At 40.3% G+C, this 22,908-nt stretch overlaps 1 protein-coding gene across 2 annotated transcripts in view; it reads right to left on the bottom strand.

Moving 5' to 3' along the window:
• The window catches only part of GLG1 (golgi glycoprotein 1), a 164,803-nt gene extending 142,315 nt beyond the window's left edge, over positions 1-22,488 (bottom strand). For both annotated transcript variants that reach the window (XM_044255738.1, XM_044255739.1), the window contains exon 1: positions 22,030-22,488. In XM_044255738.1, the coding sequence (XP_044111673.1) occupies positions 22,030-22,470 (441 nt within the window). In that variant the 5' untranslated portion in view covers positions 22,471-22,488. The remainder of the gene's footprint in view (positions 1-22,029) is intronic.
• Positions 22,489-22,908: the final 420 nt, after the last annotated feature.

The raw sequence follows: 22,908 nt of genomic DNA, 5'->3' as shown, positions 1-22,908 counted from the left end.
AAAACTGAAATAAGGAGAAAGAGTGTAAGAATGATATAGTTGTGGGGCACCTGGGTGGCTCAGTGGGCTGGGCCTCCGCCTTCAGCTCAGGTCATGATCCGAGGTCCTGGGATCGAGCCCCTCATCGGGCTCTCTGCTCAGCAAGGAGCCTGCTTCCCCCTCTCACTCTGCCTGCCTCTCTGCTTACTTGTGATCTCTGTCTGTCAAATAAATAAATAAAATCTTAAAAAAAAAAGAATGATATAGTAGTATGAACAAAGAATATGCTTTAAAAATGGTACTTAATATAATCACCTTGGATAAAATCTCAAAGCAAATACCAACAGAGATCTAGGCCCTCAAGCAGTATCACAGCAAGAGGTCCCAATCACTAAGTTCTTACCACTGATATAAAAAGCAGCCACAGAGTCTCATCCAAAGTATTAAATCAAATCTAAATTCACACATAAATATCAAACTAACTTATCATACCTTAATGGGAATAATTCCCTTAAATAATCTAAAAATAATTTTTAGGGGTGCCTAGGTGGCTCAGTTGGTTGAGCCACTGCCTTTGGCTCCAGTCATGGTCCTGGAGTCCTGGGATAGAGCTTCCCCTGCTCTGCGGGGGGCCTGCTTCTCTCTCTCCCTCTGCCTCTCCCCTGCTTGTGCTCTGTCAAATAAATAAATAAGATCTTTAAAATAATAATAATAATAATTTTAAAATACTTGTTCATAGGGCACCTGGTGGCTCAGTCATTAAGCATCTGCCTTTGGCTCAGGTCATGATCCCAGGGTCCTGGGATGGAGCCCTGAGTCAGGCTCTATGTTCCGTGGGAAGCCTGTTCTCCCTCTTCCACTTCCCCTGCTTGTGTTCTCCTCTCACTGTGTCTCTGTCAAATAAATAAATAAATAAAATCTTTAAAAAAATAAAATATAAAAATATAAAACTACTTGGTCATAAACCATTCCAAACCTTGAATGAAAGAGCTACAATTCTTCCATGTAATGCTAAATTGACACAAAATAATCTGCCAACTTCCACAGAACATCCTGATCAGTAGTAGAATTCTTTATATCCCACAGAAAGCTTTCTAGTTCAACAAATGCTTTCAGATCTCTAACACCTCACTTAACCTTTACTCCTTAAAATTGCTCATTTTTATAAAGACACTGAAGCTCACCAAATTGACCAGCACAAAATAATTTAGCATCTACAGTTTTCTGACTCAAAGTTTTAAAAAAAATATCTACATGGTGGTCATATTTAGTTAAAATAAATACTTTCCTTTACTTCATTAATAAATAAAGCATCACTAGCAGAACAGGCATATCAGCCTGAACAACACTTTATAAGTTAGGTTGCAAGACATCCCAAATTGGCTATTAAGAGTCCATTTCAATGACTAACTTTAAGTGTTCGCTCAGCAATTACTCAGTTTGCTGGTGGAAACATTTAAAACACAAATACAGGGGCGCCTGGGTGGCTCAGTGGGTTAAAGCCTCTGCCTTCGGCTCAGGTCATGATCCCAGGGTTCTGGGATCGAGCCCCGCATCGGACTCTCCACTTGGCGGAGAGCCTGCTTCCTCCTCTCTCTCTCTCTGCCTGCCTCTCTGCCTACTTGTGATCTCTGTCTGTCAAATAAATAAATAAAATCTTTAAAAAAAATAAAATAAAATAAAATCTTTAAAAAAAAAAAAACACAAATACAAATAAATACTAAATAATGGGCATCACCACTTTGAATACATGCAAAGTGACCAAATTTTGTTGCAAAAACTATACACACTGTTTCTTAAATGATTTGTTTCTGTGTTGATAGCAAACATTCTCCATGGTTGAGTCTGCATTCATTTTCTCGGTTGAAAATTTGATGAATTCTGAAGTGTTACAAGGAAAGAAATTAACTATTTTGGGGGGAATACTGGTATTCCAATATTCCAATATTCTAAAAGTATAAATATTATACGTTATATAAATGAATCTGTTTGCCTCAACAAGCAACATCATTTCACAAGAATTCTAGTTTAAAACCTAACCATGTAATAAAGAAAAAATAAACCAGGACCCAACATTTTAAATGTCCTTCTGGCAAAAAGGAGTCATTACCAACACCAACAGCATTTTAACATATATCCAACCATACTAAATTGACTTAGAAACCTCCAGCTAACAGCCAACTTCTGAATCCAAGAAATACAGGCAATGTACAGCAAGAATAAACCTATGTCTAGACTCTAGCATGTCAACAGAATTAATTTAATCACAAAGACTGATCTCTCAATCATCCAATGGAGAAACAAAATAATAAAACGTTTTAAAAAGTAAACTAAACACTTCAAAAGGTCAATAACATCCGATACAAACTATTATAACTAAATTATTAAACAATTATTTTGAGTGATGGAGGATACTGGCTCAGAGTAAGAATTACTCTCCATTTTTGTTATATTCTACTTGCTAGCGTTTTTATTTATTTTTTTAAGATTTTATTTATTTATTTGAGACAGTGAATGAGAGATACTGGCTCAGAGTAAGAATTACTCTCCATTTTTGTTATATTCTACTTGCTAGCGTTTTTATTTATTTTTTTAAGATTTTATTTATTTATTTGAGACAGTGAATGAGAGAGTACACAAACAGGGGCAGAGGAAGAGGAAGAGGGAGAAGCAAACTAACCTAAGCAGGGAGCCCGATGTGGGGCTCAATCCCTGAACACCGGGATCATGATCTGAGGCAAAGGCAGATACTTAACCACCTGAGCCACCCAGGAGGCCCCCTAGTTGATATGTTCTAATTAACTTAAAGAATAAACCTATCATTATCTCACTGCAATCTATAAATCACCATCATATGGCATTGTTAAACTCTCATACATAACAGCAAAAGTTCCAACGTCTACCAATGTGGCTCGCCATGCCTTGCTGCAGTGTCTGCCATTCAGGAGAAAGCTCCATTTCCCAACTTTGGTATACGTTAAAGCATCTGGAATTCCTTTTAGGTTATATAAACTGACGCTTATAATAAGGGAAAGGACATATCCAGAAACAGGCAACTGTGAAAAAAATTCTTCAGAACCAGGAGGAAAGGGAGTGTCTGCGTGGCTGGGTCAGCTGAGCAACCAGCTCTTGGTTTAGGCTCAGGTGGTGATCTCATGGGTCACAGGATCGACCCCTGTGTTGATGAGTCTGCTTGAAGAGTCTCTCCCTCTGTCCTTCCCCCTCCCCAATCTCTCTCTCTCTCTCTAATAAAAGAAATCTTAAAACAAAACAAACAAACAAACAAAAAACATGAGGAAAAAAGGAAAGTCTAAAGGATACTGGCTCACCAGAGCAGAATGAAGCAGACAGTATCAGAAAAGATACAGGTTTTAAGGTGGAGGTGGGGGTTAGGGACAGAATGCAGTTATTTTCTACTAAGATACAAGATTTTTTAAGTTCTGGAAGTAGGAGGATGTTTTGTTTTAACAAGCACAATAAAAGTTATACACTAAAATTGACATGGAATATAATTTTTCACAAAACTTATGTGTTTATTTTTTAAAAAGATTTTATTTGAAGATAGAGAGATCACAAGCAGGCAAAGAGGCATGAAGAGAGAGAGAGGGAAGCAGGCTCCCTGCCGAGCAGAGAGCCCTATGCAGGGCTCGATCCCAGGACCCTGAGACCACGACCTGAGCCGAAGGCAGAGGCATTAACCCACTGAGCCACCCAGGAGCCCCAAAACTTGTGTGTTTAAAACTAACATCTTTACTGATAAAGTAAAGACAATAAAATGTTAATGGTAGAATTTCAGTGATTGAAATTCAGTCCAATGTATGATTTATTTTCAATGTACAATTTTTTAAAACTTTTCTGTATGTTTGTAACTTTTCATAATAAAATGGAGGCCAAAACTACATAGCTCTCTTAGAAACAGTAGTGCTTCAACAAGATAATGTACACAAGCACATAGTAGTTGCCCAATAAATATTACTCTACCTCCCTGTCCCTTCTGAACAATGTAAAAGAATGGGTTACCTCAAAAGTCAACAACTTTTGCTGTCAGCAAAGAACAGAACTTAAAAAGGCTTCATCAACAAACAGGATAAACAAAGTCCTTTTAAAGGCAGGGGCAAATGCAGAAGAAAGGAGAATCCACTGGCTGCCAGGAAAAGGAGGGAGGAAGGATGGATTAAAAGCCATGGCACCTGGTGCCTGGGTGGCTCAGCTGGTTATGCGGCCAACTCTTGGTTTCAGCTCAGGTCATGATCTTCAGGTCATGGGATCGAGCCCTATGTCAGGCTCCCCACTCAGTGGGGAATCTACTTGAGGATTCTCTCTCTTTCCCTTACCCTCTGCCCACCTCCAATCACACACTTGTGACACTTTCTCTAAAATAAATAAAATTTAAAAAACAAAACAAAAAAAAACCCATATGGCACCAAGAAAGAGAGGAAGAAGGGAAACTGTTGTTCATTAACCTAGGGCTTGGAGCTTAATGACAAGGGACAGGACACAAGATACTGGCCCTCAGCAAGTATTAAAAATTAGAACTGAGATCGGGGCGCCTGGGTGGCTCAGGGGGTTGGGCCTCTGCCTTCGGCTCAGGCCGTGATCTCAGGGTCCTGGGATCGAGCCCCGCATCAGGCTCTCTGCTCGGCGGGGAGCCTGCTTCTCCCTCTCTCTCTGCCTGCCTCTCTGCCTGCCTGCGATCTCTCTCTCCGTCAAATAAATAAATAAAATCTAAAAAAAAAAAAAAATTAGAACTGAGATCAGTATGTCCCGCTGAGACTGCTTTCATAATTTAAATTAAAGAGACTGTAACACAGAAAACTGATCACAAAAAAGAATCTCCCCTTCTCTACATAAAGAAAAAAAACCTGATGATTTATCAATAGCATTCACCTTCCTAGAGAAAATGGGAAGGAACATTAACTTCTTAATGTGACAAATCAAAGGCTGGCACATGAACCTGACCTGACTTGCCCAGACAGCTGAGATGGAGATTGCTAGCTGTCTGCTACAATTGTGTGCTACCCTTTCACAATGCCAAACTGTCCCTGGGAGTGCTTACCCAGTCCCGTGTAGCTGGGTGCTGCACATGAAGAGTTCTCACCAGTGGAATGTGAGCAAGACAGTCAATCGCCTCAGGGCCAGAGCTTTCAAGAGAAGGTGGTTAAAAAGGTGAATTATATGGAAGGAAGAAAGAGAGGGAGGGAAATAAGGATAATAAATACATACACACATACAAACAGGCCGCAGGCAGGGGTTCTGACTTTTCAGTGTGAAAGCACAAGACTCTGAAGCCCTGAGAAGCAAAAGCACAAGACAGGAGGAACCAGGGTCTCTGGATCACCAGAGGCTGATAGTCTCTCACAACTTCTCTTGTGGTAAGCCACTGATATTTTGGGGTTTACTATGGGGAGTTAGTTTTGCCCCAAATAATACATGAACTGAAAGGAAATCTTTATCTTCTAAGTTAGTGAAAGGCTTAGGGAGAAGCTGACCCCTTGACACATAATGAAATTATACCTGTGGCATTCTTATGCTAAAGCAGTTTTGTCAACAAAGGGCAATGAAAATCTTTTGTCACCTTAATTTTTTAAATGTCAAATAGATAACACATAACTGTCTCAAAAAAATTTTTAATAAAAAATATAAAGAAGGGGCACCTGGGTGGCTCAGTGGGTTAAGCCGCTGCCTTCGGCTCAGGTCATGATCTCAGGGTCCTGGGATCGAGTCCCGCATCGGGCTCTCTGCTCAGCAGGGAGCCTGCTTCCCTCTCTCTCTCTCTGCCTGCCTCCTGTCTACTTGTGATTTCTCTCTGTCAAATAAATAAATAAAATCTTTAAAAAAAAAAAATATATATATATATAAAGAATAGGGGCGCCTGGGTGGCTCAGTGGGTTAAAGCCTCTGCCTTGGGCTCAGGTCATGATCCCAGGGTCCTGGGATCGAGCCCCACATCAGGCTCTCTACTCCACAGGGAACCTGCTCCCTCCTCTCTCTCTGCCTGCCTCTCTGCCTACTTGTGATCTCTGTCAAGTAAATAAATAAAATCTTTTTTTTTTTAAGATTTTATTTATTTACTTGACAGAGATCACAAGTAGGCAGAGAGGCAGGCAGAGAGAGAGAGGGGGGAGGAAGCAGGCTCCCTGCGGAGCAGAGAGCCCAACGCGGGGCTCGATCCCAGGACCCTGGGATCACGACCCGAGCCGAAGGCAGAGGCTTTAACCCACTGAGCCACCCAGGCACCCCAAAAATCTTTAAAATATATATATGTATAAAGAATATAGTGGAGGGGCACCTGGGTGGCTCAGTGGGTTGGGCCGCTGCCTTTGGCTCGGGTCATGATCTCGGAGTCCTGGGATCGAGTCCCGCGTCGGGCTCTCTGCTCGGCGGGGAGCCTGCTTCCCTCTCTCTCACTCTCTGCCTGCCTCTCTGCCTACCTCTCTGCCTACTTGTGATCTCTCTCTGTCAAATAAATAAAGAAAAATCTTTAAAAAAAAAAAAAAAGAATATAGTGGAAAATTTGCCACCCATTTTTATCCCCCATTATTAGCCTAGTTTCTTCTGTCTCCTTCCAGAGCATTCTAATGCAAATATAAGCAAATAATTTAATAATTTAATAAGAGATGTTGGAGATCTTTCCACACCTGACGTAAACACCTCCCTTCCACAGCAATACAATAGCTCATTGTATGAATACACATAATACATTCAACACTCTTATTGAAGGGTGTTGCGTTATTTCCAATTATTTGGTATTACCAAAAAAAAAAAAGCCTCAATAAAATACCTCCTACACATTGATCATAGTGTCATATATAAAGTTTCAGAAGTAGGGCAGTTGGGTCAAAAGATATATATACTTACAATTTTAATAAATCATGATCTCCTTTTCTAACAAATTCTCCCCATTCAATCCCATTTGATAGGTCAGAAGTTAAAATTCAAGCGATGGCGATTTCTCCTATTACATATGAAGAATTAGTTATTACAAGAACTGCCCCCATAGTAACTAACAACTAGACAAAATATATTAAATAATTTTCAGTAAATGGACAACAGGCAGCATAGGTTTATGATCCCTAAGAGAAGGGAAACAAGGTGAACCTAGAACTACCCCAACTTAGTCCCTGGAGGAGGCTTCTAGACCGTAGCACAGGATGGGGGAGCCCAAACAGAATCTAATATACTCCCTGAGTAGAGGAGAGAAACCAGAGTTCAATGAATTCAAGGCGGCTAGAACTTGCAAGATAGAGTACTGGAATTTTAAACAAAGTATTTTACACAAAGAACCCAAGATATCTGCAGAGGGATCCCCCTGAGTGTTGTCTTATCCTATGGGTGTGTGGTGGCCAATGAAACACAAAAGCAAATAGACCAAATAATTCCTGATGCTCACACAAGGCAGGGAGCAGTTTATTCTCACCAGCCTGAAAGGAGAGACCTCATATGACTCAGGACACTGCGTAGAATCCCAGAAGAGTCACTTCTTAGTAGCAGAATTAAATTGGGCACAGACTACAGGCTGCTCTGGACTTAACCTAACAAAACTTAAAAGCAAGCCTCAAAAGGCTCAAACTGATCTGCATACAACCTCTGTGCCAGACAAAATCCAACATTCTTTAAAGGAATTCAACAAAATTTAGCACTCAAAGATGTAAAATGGATGGTGACCAATATCCAATAAAAAATTGCCACACATGTAGAGGCGCCTGGGTGGCTCAGTTGGTTAAGCACCAGACTCTTGGTTTTGGCTGGGGTTATGATCTAGGGGGTCATGAGCTTGAGGCCCACTCAGTGGGGACTCTGCTTCTCTTCTTCTCTCTACTCATGCGAGCACACACTTTCTTTCTCTAAGATAAATAAATCTTTAAAAAAAATCACTACACATGCAAAGAAATAGGAATGTGACCACAAGAAGAAAAATTAATCATTAGAAAAAGACCAAGAAACTGACGACTAATGGAATTAGCAGATGAGAACCTTAAAATAGTGATTATAAATACACTCAAGATTGTAAAGAAAAGGAGGGAAAAGTCTGTAAAGAAAGCAACACCTGGCTGGCTCTCATTCTTGATCTCAACACTGTGTGTAGAAATTACTTGAAGTCTTTTGGGGGGTAAAAAAAAAAAAAACTGTAGAGGAAAACATGCACTTAGTAATATAAAAGACCCAAATCAAACTTCTACAGATGAAAAATAAAATATCAAAAATTTTTAAAAATACACTAGATGGCTTTAATATCAGACTGAAAGTCACAGAAGAAAGGATCAATGAACCTAAAGACACAGCAATAGTAATTATCCACAATGAAACTGAGTGGGGAAAGAAAACAACAATCAGTGGGGAAGAGAGGGTGAAGAACATCTCTTCAAGACTTGAGACAATAGGGGCGCCTGGGTGGCTCAGTGGTTAAAGCCTCTGCCTTCAGTTCAGGTCATGATCCCAGTGTCCTGGGATGGAGCCAGCATGAGCAGGGAGCCTGCTTCCCCTACCCCCAACTCTCTCTGCCTGCCTCTCTGCCTACTTGTGATCTCTATCTGATAAATAAATAAAATCTTTAAAAAAAAAAAAGACTGGAGACAATAGCAAGCAATTTAACCTATGGAAAACCAGAGCCCAGGAAGAGTAGGAACAGAAAAACTATCTGAAGAAAAAAACAGGCACATAATATATGTTCAAATATTTGTTGACAGATTTAAATAAAAATGGGAAAGATTATTAAAAAAAACAAAATAAAAATATGTATATGTATATGAATGTAAAAGTTATCAGAAAAACAATGTGGTAACACAGAAAGAGGCTTTATATTTAAAAAGATCTGGATTGGAGTCTAAGTTCTTTTTTTTCTTTTTTTTTTTTTAGATTTTATTTACTTATTTGACAGACAGAGATCACAAGTTGGCAGAGAGGCAGGCAGAGAGAGGGGGTTAGCAGGCTCCCCCCGGAGCAGAGAGCCCAATGCAGGGCTCGATCCCAGGACCCTGAGATCATGACCTGAGCCAAAGGCAGAGGCTTAACCCACTGAGCCACCCAGGTGCCCCAAGCTCTTTTCTTAATATTTATGTGATTTGGGCAAATCACAATCCATCTAATTCCTTTTTTATATGTAAAATTTGTAAAATCTGTAAAATTTCTACTCTATCTATTGTATACTTTATCAAGAGTTACAAATAACATAAAAAAGGGTTCCATAGGGTGCCTGGGTGGCTCAGGGGGTTAAGCCGCTGCCTTCAGCTCAGGTCATGATCTCGGGGTCCTGGGATTGAGTCCCACATCGAGCACTCTGCTCAGCAGGGAGCCTGCTTCCCTCTCTCTCACTGCCTGCCTCTCTGTCTACTTGTGATCTTTCTCTGTCAAGTAAATAAATAAAATCTTTAGTTTAAAAAAAAAAAGGTTCCATAAATCACATATTGGATAGCAACTTACTTGACTCAGATAAATATCTAGGGAGAAGACTATTAGGCCAATACTCATTTTTTTAAAAACAAATGTAAAAAAAAAAAAACAGTAAGTGTGTTTGGTTAAGGTCCTTTCTGATACTTGCACCTAGTTCCACATTTCCACTACTTTAAGAGTTAAGGTTGGAACACATTATTTTAAATGAAACTAAACTTTCAAGTCACCTTTTTTATGCCAGACAATCCTGTTAATTAACCCATACAGTAAGTGCTCAGTAAATATTTTACAAATGATGAGCAAAAGTATAAGATAATCTAGACTGATTCTCTTCTTTTGGTCCTGGGGGCAGATAAACCCAATAAAAAGCTCAGGGAAAAAAAATTTTAGGAAGACTCCCAAGGTGAAGCTCTCCACTAAAATGACAAGTTCATCCTATCTCCTCACTCTTAACTAACTGTAAATTTCAAGATGATACAAAAAAGCAAACAATGGAATTGCTGCAAATGCAGATATCATTTACTCAAAATCTTAACTATTAGGTTGAACCACATGAAATTGCTGGTTTTATAAGTCAAATAGGACCAAATACTGGTCACTCTTACAGTTCAATCTAATAAAAACAATGAAGCCAGAAAACCATGCCTAAAGAAGAGTTGGAGTGGCAGCGGGCCACTGGGTTATGCTAAGGGAAAGATACTAAACAACATGCAGGTGCAGAAAATTCCTGAATCACTTAATATAAAATCTTTACCAACAAATACTATTTACATTTAAAAAAAAAAAAAACCTCTGTAAAAAAAAACAACTCTGTAAACTCAAAAGCTGTAAGGTGGCGCTCTCTAGAAGCCTATAACACTTCACCACATACGGGGAGGGGGAGGGCGGGGGACATGGGACACCTGGATGTGGTAGGAGCTGGCAAGAGCCAGAGAAGGAGGCAGAGATTATGGCACTGAAGAACGTAAATCTGTCTCCAGAAGAAGGAGGGAACCATACCAATCTCTTCTGATTTCTGTTTTCACTGTTCTAATTTCTCCTATTTTAGACCCATTTTCAAAGGTGGAAATCAATATACAATAGTATAATTTCTTGAAACTTCTTATAATAATAAAGCAACAACACCAACCAGCCACACCAAAAACTTTTATCTATACACATGGCAAACAGGGAGGTCCTAATTAATCTAATCAGTTCTAACAGTCTGAGACTGTGGAGTTTTAACTGTTTCAAAACTATTCAAAACTAACTCTGCTGCCTAATTACCTCAGAAAGAAGGCTTACAGACTAAAAATATTTTGCACTATCCTAAGGTATGATTAATTTATGTATTGATTTTTTAATATAGATTGTTTCATGCGCCACAGAACGTTCCAACCTTAGCAATATCAAGTCCTAATATATTCCTTTCTCTATGAAAAGGTGCCAATCTTCAGGAAAATTCCAGTGATTTTTATATTTATCTGGTTTTATAAAAGGCAAAAAGAATCAATGCCTTCTTTTTCTCAGCTAATAAAAAGCTATGTTCTTAGTCATTCCATTATACAGAGGGAGGATCTGTGTTAAGTAATGCTGTCTTCAGAACACAAGAACTAATTCTTTCCTCTTCTATTTAAGAACGGGACTTTCCTTTGTCTGATAGGCAGTATATTCCAAATTTAGGCATCATTTAGGCCAAGAGAACTAAAGAACATTTGGCAGAACTGAATTCCTTTACCCAGAGAATCACTCCTTTGCACTCATAATCTCAAAGTGCATACATTTTCAATATTCATTAAAGACTATAAATGTTCTCGTGGCGCCTGGCTGGTTCAGTCAGAAGAGCATCTGACTACTGATGTCAGGGGCTGTGAGTTCAAGCTCCACACTGGGTGTAAAGATTACTTAAAGAATAAATAAATAAAATCCTGAAAGAAAACTTGAAAAAAAAAAAAAGACAATAAACTTTCTTTTTTTTTTTTAATTAACATATAAGGACTATAAATGTTCTTGATCTTACTCTTCAAGTAAGTTCAACTGAAGTTTTCATTAGGAGCCTACCTATGAAGTATTATATAAAAGGTGTGGCACGTTACATTCATTTCACATTTCTCTTAACACAGTGAACACAAAACCTTATCTTGAATCATTTCCTCTGAAACAACAAAGAGAAAGGGAAGAGAAAGACCATTTATGCGCAAATGCAATTTGATGCATGGTCTACATATTTAAAAATTTTTTATTCTCACCATAACCCTGTAGGAGTGGGTTTATTTGTTTTGTAGAAAATTATCTGTTTTATAGACAATTGAAGGTTGTCTATTAATTTGTCCAAGGTCACAGTAAGTAATAAGTGATTTGGGATTTGAATCCAAGACTGTGATTCTAATTTTTTCTGCTGACGTTAAATAGGTGTGCTCAGTAGATGGTACTAATTAACAGAAGGCAGATATGCTCAGGATTAAAACCCTCCATTACATCCCCTTCTCCGTCCTTGAAGCTTCTGTCCACTTCAATTGCTTATCACATTACACAGCTGATTTGGACAGTGCACGAACTTGGGAATTCTGTTGACTTTCAGGCTCTTTCTAGTTTACACTTAAGTTACAAAAGAAACCTTCCTAGATACCTTCTGTATCTTTCTTAAACATTAATTTTTTTTTCTTTCCTTCTTTGTTGTAGTTACTTTGCATTTGAATTGATTTATAACTTGTATGCACATTCTCCTGGTTAATTTTTCCCCCACATAATTTCAATTCACTGTTTCTCTTACTTATCATTCTAAATATATATCACATTTGTTATTTTTAAGGAACACAGAAACAATCTAAGAGTCTATTTTACAAGTGTACAGATCCAGAATTCAAGTTAGCACTCACTTTCACTACGACTCCTCCCCCTACAAAGAGTGACACATGTTATTCACGTCTTCATCAGAAGGTACTATAAATACTATGCATTCAGTCTAACATAATTTTCTAATTTCAGTAAAGTTGTTACAGCTAAATGAAAGTAGATGTCTAGTTCTCTTAATTCATTGTTTTTAGATTCCAGTCCACACTTCTTGTTCCTCCACACTCTATTTTAATGCAGATACCAGACAGAGTTAGCACTGGCACAGTTCTGAGGGCCATCACTTGAGATTCCTTCATAAGTTTCCAATTTCTATAATTCAACCAAACAAAGATGAACCACTTACTGACTTCCCAGTTTTATGATACTGCTCTTCTCAAGTTGAAGGAGCGCCCCTTACAACTCATAAATTAGGCACGGGGATGCTGTCAGATTAGGAGGCATTTTAAGGTAGCTAAATTAAGAATTTCTTGATACGGGGGCACCTGGCTAGCTCAGTCAGTAGAGCATGCAACTCTTGATCTCGGGGCGGTAGATTCAAGCCCCACACTGGGTGCAGGGATTACTGAAAAATAAAACCTTTAAAAAAAAAAAAGAATCTCATGATATTAACAATAAACTCTTTAAGAAGAATGAAAAGTACTGACAAGCTTTTTTCTGATACTCCCAACCACTTCCTCTAGCATGTGTCCTAGCATTTAATTTTTCCTTCTTTTACAGTACTACAACTTATATTAATTCTTTATTTTTTTAAAGATTTTATTTATTACTTGACAAAGAGAACACATACAAAAGCAGGGGGAGCAGGAGAGGGATCGGTAGGCTCCCCACCAGGCAGGGAATCCAACTTGGGGCTCGATCCCAGGACCCCGAGACCAAGACCCAAGCCGAAGGCAGCCCCTTAACTGACTGAGCCACTCAGGCACCCCTATAGTAATAATTTTTTTAAAGGTATCTTTTTCTTCTTCCAGATCAGCGCTGTCCATTAGAAATCAAATGGGGGCGCCTAGGTGGCTCAGTCGTTAAGCATCTGCCTTCCGCTCAGGTCATGATCCCAGGGTCCTGGGATCAAGTCCTACATCAGGCTCCCTGCTCTGCAGGAAGCCTGCTTCTCTCTCTCCCTCTCCCACTGCCTCTCCCCCTGCTTGTGTTCCCTCTCTCACTTTCTCTGTCAAATATATAAATAAAATCTTAAAAAAAAAAATCAAATGTAAACCACATCTATTATTTGTTTTCTAATAGTCATATTAAAAAATAAGTAAAATTTATTTTAATAATGTATTTAATCCAATATATCCAAAATATTGCCATTTAAATGTGTAATCAATACAAAAAACTAACGCAGTATCTTACATTTGTTTTTTTGTACTAAGCCTTTAAAATCAAGTGTCTTTTATACTTACAGCACAACTCCATTCACACTTCATGCTTCAAATGCTCAAAAGCTACACTGAGCTGGTGACTACCACACTGGGCGGTACTACAGGGATGGAAGGGGAATGAGCTATTTCATAGCTGGACAGACTTGCTTTCAAATCTTAATTCCACCACTTACTGGCCCTAAGGCAGTTTCCTCATTAAATAATAATAATATTGATACATCTCTGATAGGATTAAATGAGATAGAATGCCTAGAAAACACCCGGTCTCTTAGCACAGGGCACACAGAAAGCCTTCAATAAACGCTAACTATTATCATGCATTTATATCCTCTAACACTAAGCACAGTGTCTTACATATGGTAGTTATCCAATAAATGTTCGCTGAAGGAAGAAAAATTAATTTGCATGACATCCTATAAGCCATTTAATTGCTTATCTTTCAAATATATAAGTATCTTATATAAACAGGTGAAGGTTTTTTGTTTTGTTTTTGGATTGTTGCTGACTAAATTGGTTTTGAACACATTAGGAGAGGTGTACAGAAGAGAAATGTACCATTTCATCTTTTGGATTGTTAAGTATTTTTATTTTCTTCCAAAGAACAATGAATTATTAAGCAACTATACACTATTAAGCACTCTATTAAGAGACTTCTTAGAGAAGTATTTCTCATCAATGACAGTGGAATTTTACAGGTAACTCCCAATTATCTGTAAGGATATTTTTGTCTCAGGTTGGAATAAAAACATATACCATTTCTGGGCTTTTTTTTTTTTTTTAAAGATTTTATTTATTTGACAGAGAGAGAGAGAGAGAGAGATCACAAGCAGGCAGAGAGGCAGGCAGAGAGAGAGAGAGGGGGAAGCAGGCTCCCTGCTGAGCAGAGAGCCCAATGCGGGGCTTGATCCCAGGACCCTTGAGATCATGACCTGAGCCGAAGGCAGCAGCTTAACCCACTGAGCCACCCAGGTACCCCCATTTCTGGGCTTTAGTTGGAGAACAAGCCAGTGGTACATCTAAGACCCTTTATAATCTGGACTCTGAAATAATTCTCAAACTCTATTTTAGTCAGTACAACCCCCTAAATTTCTTAAAGTACGTCCCCTTTTCACCTGTGCTTTTAATTTTTCATTCTTTTACATAACTGTATTCTTACATATCACAGAATCACAAAGTATCAGGGCTAGAAGGATCTGAAGAGATAATCCAGTCTTGGTATTTCCCAAAGCAGGTATCACAGAAGGTAAGAAAGAGAATTTCAGATGGTGTTAGTATTATACACTTTAATGGCCATATATTTTGTTTAATGTATATTAGAAAAATATAAGTAGCACATCAAACTCAAGAATTCACGTGTATCTTCATTTATGACATGGTTCAACAGTCACAACTTAAGGGAGAAAAAAACTTTTTTTTAAAGATTTTATTTATTTGACAGAGAAAGAGGGATCACAAGTAGGCAGAGAGGCAGGCAGAGAGAGGGGGAAGCAGGCTCCCTGCTGAGCAGAGAGCCCAATGCAGGGCTCCATCGCAGGACCCTGAGATCATGACCTGAGACAAAGGCAGAGGCTTAACCCACTGAGCCCCAAGGGAGAAAAAACTTTTAAGCTAAGAGTAGCAGAACTGGATTCTACTCAAGTCTAAATCCTAATTTTATCCTCTTTTCATTGCCCTAAACAATTTACTGTCTGTATGGCACCAACAGATTATCACTCTCATGTCATAACTGTTCCTTGATCACAATCTCATTTATCAAACCAACTGTAAGTAATGGTCTTCTTAAAGCACTAGTGTTCCTTCATAATAAGGGATCAATAATGCCTTGATTTTGTGGTTAGATTGCTTCCAACCACTGAGAGTTAGCATTGGAGGAAATTCCGCATGGGCTCAAACAAAACAATCGTAACATATCCTAAAGCCAAACAATGTCTGGATTAATTGCCTTCTGCATTATTCACATCACTATTTCCTCCCATGAATGAATAAGGAATCAGGAGATGCTATACCTATAAATCCTAAAAACTATACAAAATATACGTAGAATATAGGAAAGTTATACAGGTTAAATAACAGGAATCTTACTGGGTGCCTGGGTGGTGCAGTGGGGTAAGCATCCAACTCTTGGTTTCAGCTCAGTCAGGTCATGAGATCAAGCCCCATGTCCAGGCTCTGTATTCAGAGCAAAGTCAGCTTAAGACTCTCTCTCACTTGGGGCGCCTGGGTGGCTCAGTGGGTTAAGCCTCTGCCTTCGGCTCAGGTCATGATCTCAGGTCCCCACATCTGGCTCTCTGCTCACAGGGAGCCTGCTTCCCCCTCTCTCTCTGACTGCCTCTCCGCCTACTTGTGATCTCTCTCTCTCTCTCTCTCTCTCTCTGTCAAATAAATAAATAAAATCTTTAACAACAACAAAAAAAGACTCTCCCTTTGCTCCTTCCTCCTGCCCACTCACACACATGCTCTCTCTCCCTCTAATAAATAAACCTTTAAAAAAAATAACAGGGATCTCAGAAATTATACTATTACCTAAATCTCTCATTAAATGTGAGGAAACCAGAACTCAAAGTAGTGAAAAGACTTGCCCACAGTCATGTGGTTAGCTAATGGCCGTGCCAGCTCTAGTCCTAGTTCACTCTTTGTGCTGTTCCACAGATTCAACACAAACAGTACGGAAATATATATAAATTCTTCCATCATATACTAGTACAAATCCTGACTCAGGGAAGATGGGATTTGAAAATCTTTTCATTAAGCGGAAATTCTGCTCATGATGGGCTCAAACTAGAAATTAAATTAGGTTTGTCTAATAACGCTGGTCTGTCTACCTGAGAAATCTACAATATTCAAGTGCATAGGAGTTGTAGCTACCCAATTGTTCTCAATAGTAAAGAAAAGAAGATTCTAATTCCAGGCAACTCTTCTCATTTTTTGTGTCCATTTCTGAACCCCTGGCATTCTCAACAGTCACATACCAATTTCCCTAGCTGAAACCATCCATGGTAAATTGCAAAGTGTCTGACTTTGAAATCAAAGAGAACTTACTGAATACCAGGTCTACAACTTAGGACAAAACATCAGAGAAATTACTTCATCTCTCTGAGCCTGTTTCTCAACTAAGATAACAGGACATTTACCTCACAGGACTATCAAAAATATTAAATGAAGGACGCCTGGGTGGCTAAGTGGGTTAAACTTCTGCCTTAGGCTCAGGTCATGGTCTCAGAGTCCTGGGATCGAGCCCCACTTCGGGCTCTCTGCTCATCAGGGAGCCTGGTCCCCCCCCCCCACTCTCTGCCTACCTCTCTGCCTACTTGTGATTTCTGTCAAATAAATAAATAAAATCTTTTGAAAAAAAATTAAATAAGATAATGTAGAGAGTGCAAAACATGATCTTAGGATACTGTTAAACTAAAGGTTAAGAAGAGAGCAGAAGCACCTGGCAGGCTCAGTTGACAAAGTGTGAGACTCTTGATCTTGGGGTTGTAAGTTCCAGCCCTCACGTTGGATATAGAAATTACTGAAAAATAAAAATCTTCAAAAATAAAAGAATTTTTTTAAAGAATAGAGTAATAAAAATGTTCATCTGTGAGTCTGAAAGGGTTTATAGGGCACTTGGGTGGCTCAGTTGTTGGCCATCTGCCTTCAGCTCAGGTCATGATCCCAGGGTCCTAGGACGGAGCCCCACATCGGACTACCTGCTCAGTGGGAAGCCTGCTTCTCTCTCTCCCACTCCCCCTGCTTGTGTTCCCTCTCTCGCTGTCTCTCTCTCTGTCAAATAAAGGAATAAAATCTTAAAAAAAAAAAAAAAGAAAGAAAGAAACTGGGTTTACAGTCTGTAATGTTTAAAAGTTAATTCCTGTTTGATACATAAAATAGTACATCTTAAATAGCTACATTGTTTTATTTTTTAAGTGCTTATCAAAGATACACCTCAAAGTAATTAGAAAGTGAAATTGGAAAAAAGTATGTTAAAAAAAAAATAAAATCTAACAAAAACAGTTTTTAAAAAAGCCCTAAGAAAAATGCACATCATTAATAAACTCCTCCCAAGAAACCAATGTCTCCATCTGAACTTCTAAACACATGATAATACCAGTCATTTCAGTCAAAAATACATAAGTATTTTAAAATTACTCTCAACATAAAGCATGTTTTATCTTGGGGTGCCTGGGTGGCTCAGTCATTAAGGAACTACCTTCAACTCAGATCATGATCTCAGGGTCCTGAGATTGAGCCCTGCATCAGGCCCCCTGCTTGGTGGGAAGCCTGCTTCTCTCTCTCCCACTCCTCCTGCTTGTGTTCCCTCTCTTGCTGTCTCTCTCTGTCAGTAAATAAGTAAATCTTAAAAAAAAAAAAAAAAAAAAAAAAAAAAGGCATGTCTTACCTCTTAATATATTAACTACTAACTACATAGCAGTACTTTCTCTTTCTTTGGTATTATTATTCCTCCACCTGGAGGAATATTACGCCCAGGGTATATTTTTCCTTTTTCCCCTTTATGGATTCTATCTATTTATTTTTAAAGATTTTATTTATTTATTTGACAATGAGAAAGCATGAGCAAGGTGAGCAGCTGGCAGAGAGAGAAGCAGGCTCACTGGTGAGCAGGGAGCCCTAGGAAGGGCTCCATCCCAGGACCCTGGGATCATGACCTGAGCCCCTTAATCGACTGAGCCACTCAGGTGCCCAGGCCTTTATACATTCTTGTTATATTTTTTATGACTAGCACTACCTGACATACATGTACACATGTATATACACAACACATGTAACACACACATGTAACCACATATACTATCCTATCATTACTACTATTACATCTACTATTTAACTGTGGACCCACTGGGTATACTTGACCTTTTAAAAAGCATGACTCATCTGAAAGGGTTCAAAAAAAAAAAAAAATCCCTCTCATGACACACAACCTTCAAAATAGCACCCAAAGTGACTGAGGGAAAGCTGTGAACTATAGTCCATGTTCAGATTTACTGTAGTTACAGATTTTGTTGGCATATGTTATGATACGTTAGACACACTGAAATTACCAGCTGTAATTATTTAAAGGTAGCCATAAATACCTTCAAATAAAGTTTGTAAGTGAACTACTACATAACTTTGAGCACTACAGTAGAGACAATCTTAAAATATTTGAGCTCAAGACTTAATCTAACACGGGGAACCTGGGAGGCTCAGTTGCCTGAGCATCTGCCTTAGGCTCGGATTGTGATCCTGGGGTCCTGGGATCGAGCCCTGCCTGGGGCTCTCTACTCGGTGGGGAGCCTGCTTGCCCCCCTCCCACTGTCTGCTGCTCACTCTTCTCGTGCTCTCTCTCTGTGTCAAATAAACAAAATCTTTAAAAGAAAACAAAAAAATAAACCTTAAAAAAAAAAAGACTTAACCTAACACTGTATACCCCATGTTGTTTCAAAATAAAAATGTCTAGGGACGCCTGGGTGGCTCAGTTGGTTGGACGACTGCCTTCGGCTCAGGGCGTGATCCTGGAGTCCCGGGATCGAGTCCCACATCAGGCTCCCAGCTCCATGGGGAGTCTGCTTCGCTCTCTGACCTTCTCCTCGCTCATGCTCTCTCTCACTGTCTCTCTCTCTCTCAAATAAATAAATAAATAATCTTTTAAAAAAAAATAAATAAAAATAAAAATGTCTACTACCATTTAAACACTCACATGCTTTGCCTCTCCATAATTCTAATAGCAAGTACACAGAGAACAGCCTTCTCCAAATTAGTATTCAAAGGGATAAAGAAGAAAACAACAACAACAACAAAAAAGAAAACCCAAAGGGATATAGAAGCAGATTATATCAAATTCCCTATCAAGCAGTACTACTTACCAAAAAACAAATGCAAAACATGTTCCATAATTTCACTTTAAATGTGCCTAGGCAGTTTCTTTCTTTAATTCAGGTATGTTCTTTCAAACACATAAATCAGATTTAACTAATTCTCAAACTATGTGGATTTAAATGTTCTTTTGCTGTCTTTAAAGAAAAAAAAGTTTAAAAACAGCTCCACTTGGGGCGCCTGGGTGGCTCAGATGGTTAAGCATCTGCCTTTGCTCAGGTCATGATCCCAGGGTCCTGAGATCAAGTCCTGCATAGGGCTCCCTGCTCAGCGTGAAGCCTGCTTCTCCTTCTTCCACTCCCCCTGCTTGTGTTCCCTCTCTCCCTGTGTGTGTGTGTGTGTGTGTGTGTGTATATATATATATAAAATAAATAAATATTTAAAAACAAAACAAAACAAACAGCTCCACTTCCAGAAGCTTGGTAGGCTCGGTCCCTACAGCATGCAACTCTTGACTTCAGGGTTGCGAGTTCAAGCCCCCATTGGGTATGAAGCCCACTAAACTTTAAAAAAAAGAAAGAAAAGAAAATAGTTCCACCTCCCAAAGAATATACACAATCGTTCACGGTACTTTTTTTTCAACTTTTATGTATATAAAATTAGAGGAAAATTAACTAAACTGTAAATTTGGAAAGATCTGGTCCCCAAAATACCCCCACCTCCAATTTACATAACACGTTTTCTTCCTGTGGAGTATAAAACTGACTTCATTAGTATATTTATCCTCAATCTGCTGGCAATATTTATTGAGTCTCAGTACTGAATTAGGTACTCTGGAAAGTTACAAAGGAAATATAGGACCTAGTAACTACGCTCAAAGAACTTAAACACCCATCTCCACAAAGGAGAAAAAATGTAGTTACTGAAACAGTATCCTTGCCGAGAATCTTACAATCAAATGTGGAGCAGGGACTCCATTTTCAAGCCAGTTTCCTTGCACTAAGTAATCCAAGACAGTACCCACAAAATTAAACAGACTCCAAAAGTGATCAAATCTGTTATTTATGGATTACATATGCTGCTACACACTTCTACTGCATGACAAAGGAAGCCTGCTTCTGTAAGTGGAGGTTTCCAAATGTTCCTAAGCACACAAAGAGACATGTTCTCCGAGCATTGGCCACTTTTTGCCACTTTGCCTAATAACATCCTACTTCTGCCACAAACCACTACCAAAGTGTTTGATCACCAATATTAGGGTCTTACTCTGAGGGAACATTGATTATATATCCTCAAATACCAAATAAAAAATTCCAGAAAGGCTGACAGTTAAGAATCTCAGCTGTATCTACTAGAGAAGTAGCTGAAGAATAAACAGTAACAATGAATCATCCTAGTCTTTAAATTGTAGAAGAGAAGTCATCTGTGGTCCCACATTTCTGTTGGCTCAGGAAATTTCCTTTCTGTCTTCAGATTATGTATGTCTCTCCCCCTTGTGAATTCTCTGTATAGAATACTAGAGCAGGTATCAAAGTGGATGGGAGGGTGAGTGGAGTGGGGGAAATATTGCCAAGACTAGCAATTTTCTACAAACCAGTTATCTTCCCATGGTCCCATGTCCATGGTCATGAATATCTTGGGCAATTCTGATGATACAATTTCCCACACAAAACTGTATCAAGCAGCAGTTTCATTCTATTTGTTAACCTTTAGGTCTAATTCTATACACCTAACCTTAAACAAACAAACAAAACAAAAAAAACCCACAACCCTACCAGAGTTGCTCCCAAACTTTGAGAACTGTCAAATAAGTCCGCAGCATTAAATCTAGAGAAGACATGTCAGTTAACTGACTCACATTATAGAATATCAAATCTAGATTTCATTAAAAGGTACTATTAAAATCATATTCAGACGTCAGAAAGGCAAGATCCCACAACCCAATCACAAATACTGTACAGGTATTACAGCTTCGACTGCTGTCCCAACTTTTCAAGCTTTGGGACTCTAATTTACTTGAGGTAATAGCTTGAGATTCACCACGAATTGATCAAAATAAATGAAGGGGGGGGAAGGACATATATCAGTTTCAACACCGTATTTGATAATAGGAATTTGCTAAATTACAAAAGAACGGGGTAGAGACAGTGAATTCAGCACTGACTACAATACACATCAGAACTGAACCTGAGTTACCTAAACAAACGTTACCTACTGCCAATAAACAGATCATTTCTTAACAGCTTAAGTACGCCAACCATTTTTTCATATTTAAAAGGGCTGCTACGAACTGTCCAAGTCGAAACAAATAGCCAAATTCTAAGCAGGTCTTCGGCGAGGAGCCACTGTGCTTAGAGCATCACACAAAAGACCGGAGCAAACATAAACACGCTCTGGGCCTTCGCAGACAGCGGCCAGGAGCCAGGGTCTGAATCCCAGACCCCCGCACCAGGGAGGGAAGGAGGGGTGGGGGGTGGGGTCCTCTTCTCGGAATGCGCTGGGGAGCTAGTTAGAGACGGGAAGGGAAGGAGCGAGCGCAGTACAGAGGAAGAGAGAGAAGCAGCGGACCGGCGTCAGCGGCTTCCAAGGCCGGCAACACCCTCGGGCCCGCACCAGGCCTGGCCCTCCCGGCCCCGTCCCGCCTCCTCACCTCCCTCACGTCCTGCAGGCACTCGAGCACCGCCAGGTTGTTGCTCCAGGTGTGCTTGGGGCACACACGGGTCACGTCCTCCCTGCACGACTCTTCCTCTGCCAGCTTCCAGCCCCCGCCAGCCCCTCCGGGCCCCGCTCCGCCCCGCCGGGCCGGAGGCCCACCCGCCGGGAAAGGCGGCTGCGGCGGCTGAGGCGGTTGCTGCGGCTGCTGCTGCTGGTGCTGGAGCTGAGATGACTGAGGCAGCTGGAGCAGCGGCTGACCCGCCGGCCCGCCGCCTCCAGTCTGCCCTACAAAGGACGGAAAGTTGGCCCCGGGGCCCTGGCCCTGGCTGTGGCCGCCCTGGCCCGGGACTTTCTGGGCCCCGGCCGCCGCGAGGAGCAGCAGCTGCAGCGCCGCCGACAAGCGGAACATCCTCCGTACACGTCCACACGCCGCCATCTTGGGTCCGCGGCGAGCTCGACGCACCCGCCGGCGCCGCGTATTTAAATGAGGGGGCGGGGCCCGGTAGGGCCCGACCCGGGCCCCTCCCCGACCGGCGCAGACCCGCGAGCCGGGAGCCGAGCCCTGGAGGAGGCTGCACTTGAAGCGGCCCACGCCCTGGGTCCCGGAGGCTCTTTGCCGGGGGAATTGCTGGAGCTCCTTAAAAAGCCTGGGCTGGACGGCTTTACCTCACTCCCCTGGTTGTCGTCACAGAAAAATAAAAAGGAATCGGGATTGCCACAACCAAGATGGCTGGTAGAGTATGTCGCCTGTTCAGTGACTGGGGGGAAAAAACAAAAACAAAAAACTTTGTGTGTAGAGGTGAACTATACACGACCAGGGTATTCCGAAATTAAGAGCCTCTTCTTGCATCTCTTCCTGTGCTTTCTACCTGCC

The sequence above is a fragment of the Neovison vison genome, chromosome 7, assembly GCF_020171115.1.
Source record: "Neovison vison isolate M4711 chromosome 7, ASM_NN_V1, whole genome shotgun sequence".
NCBI lineage: Eukaryota > Metazoa > Chordata > Mammalia > Carnivora > Mustelidae > Neogale > Neogale vison.
Note: the sequence above shows the minus strand (reverse complement) of the source record. Positions and strands in the feature narration are given on the sequence as shown.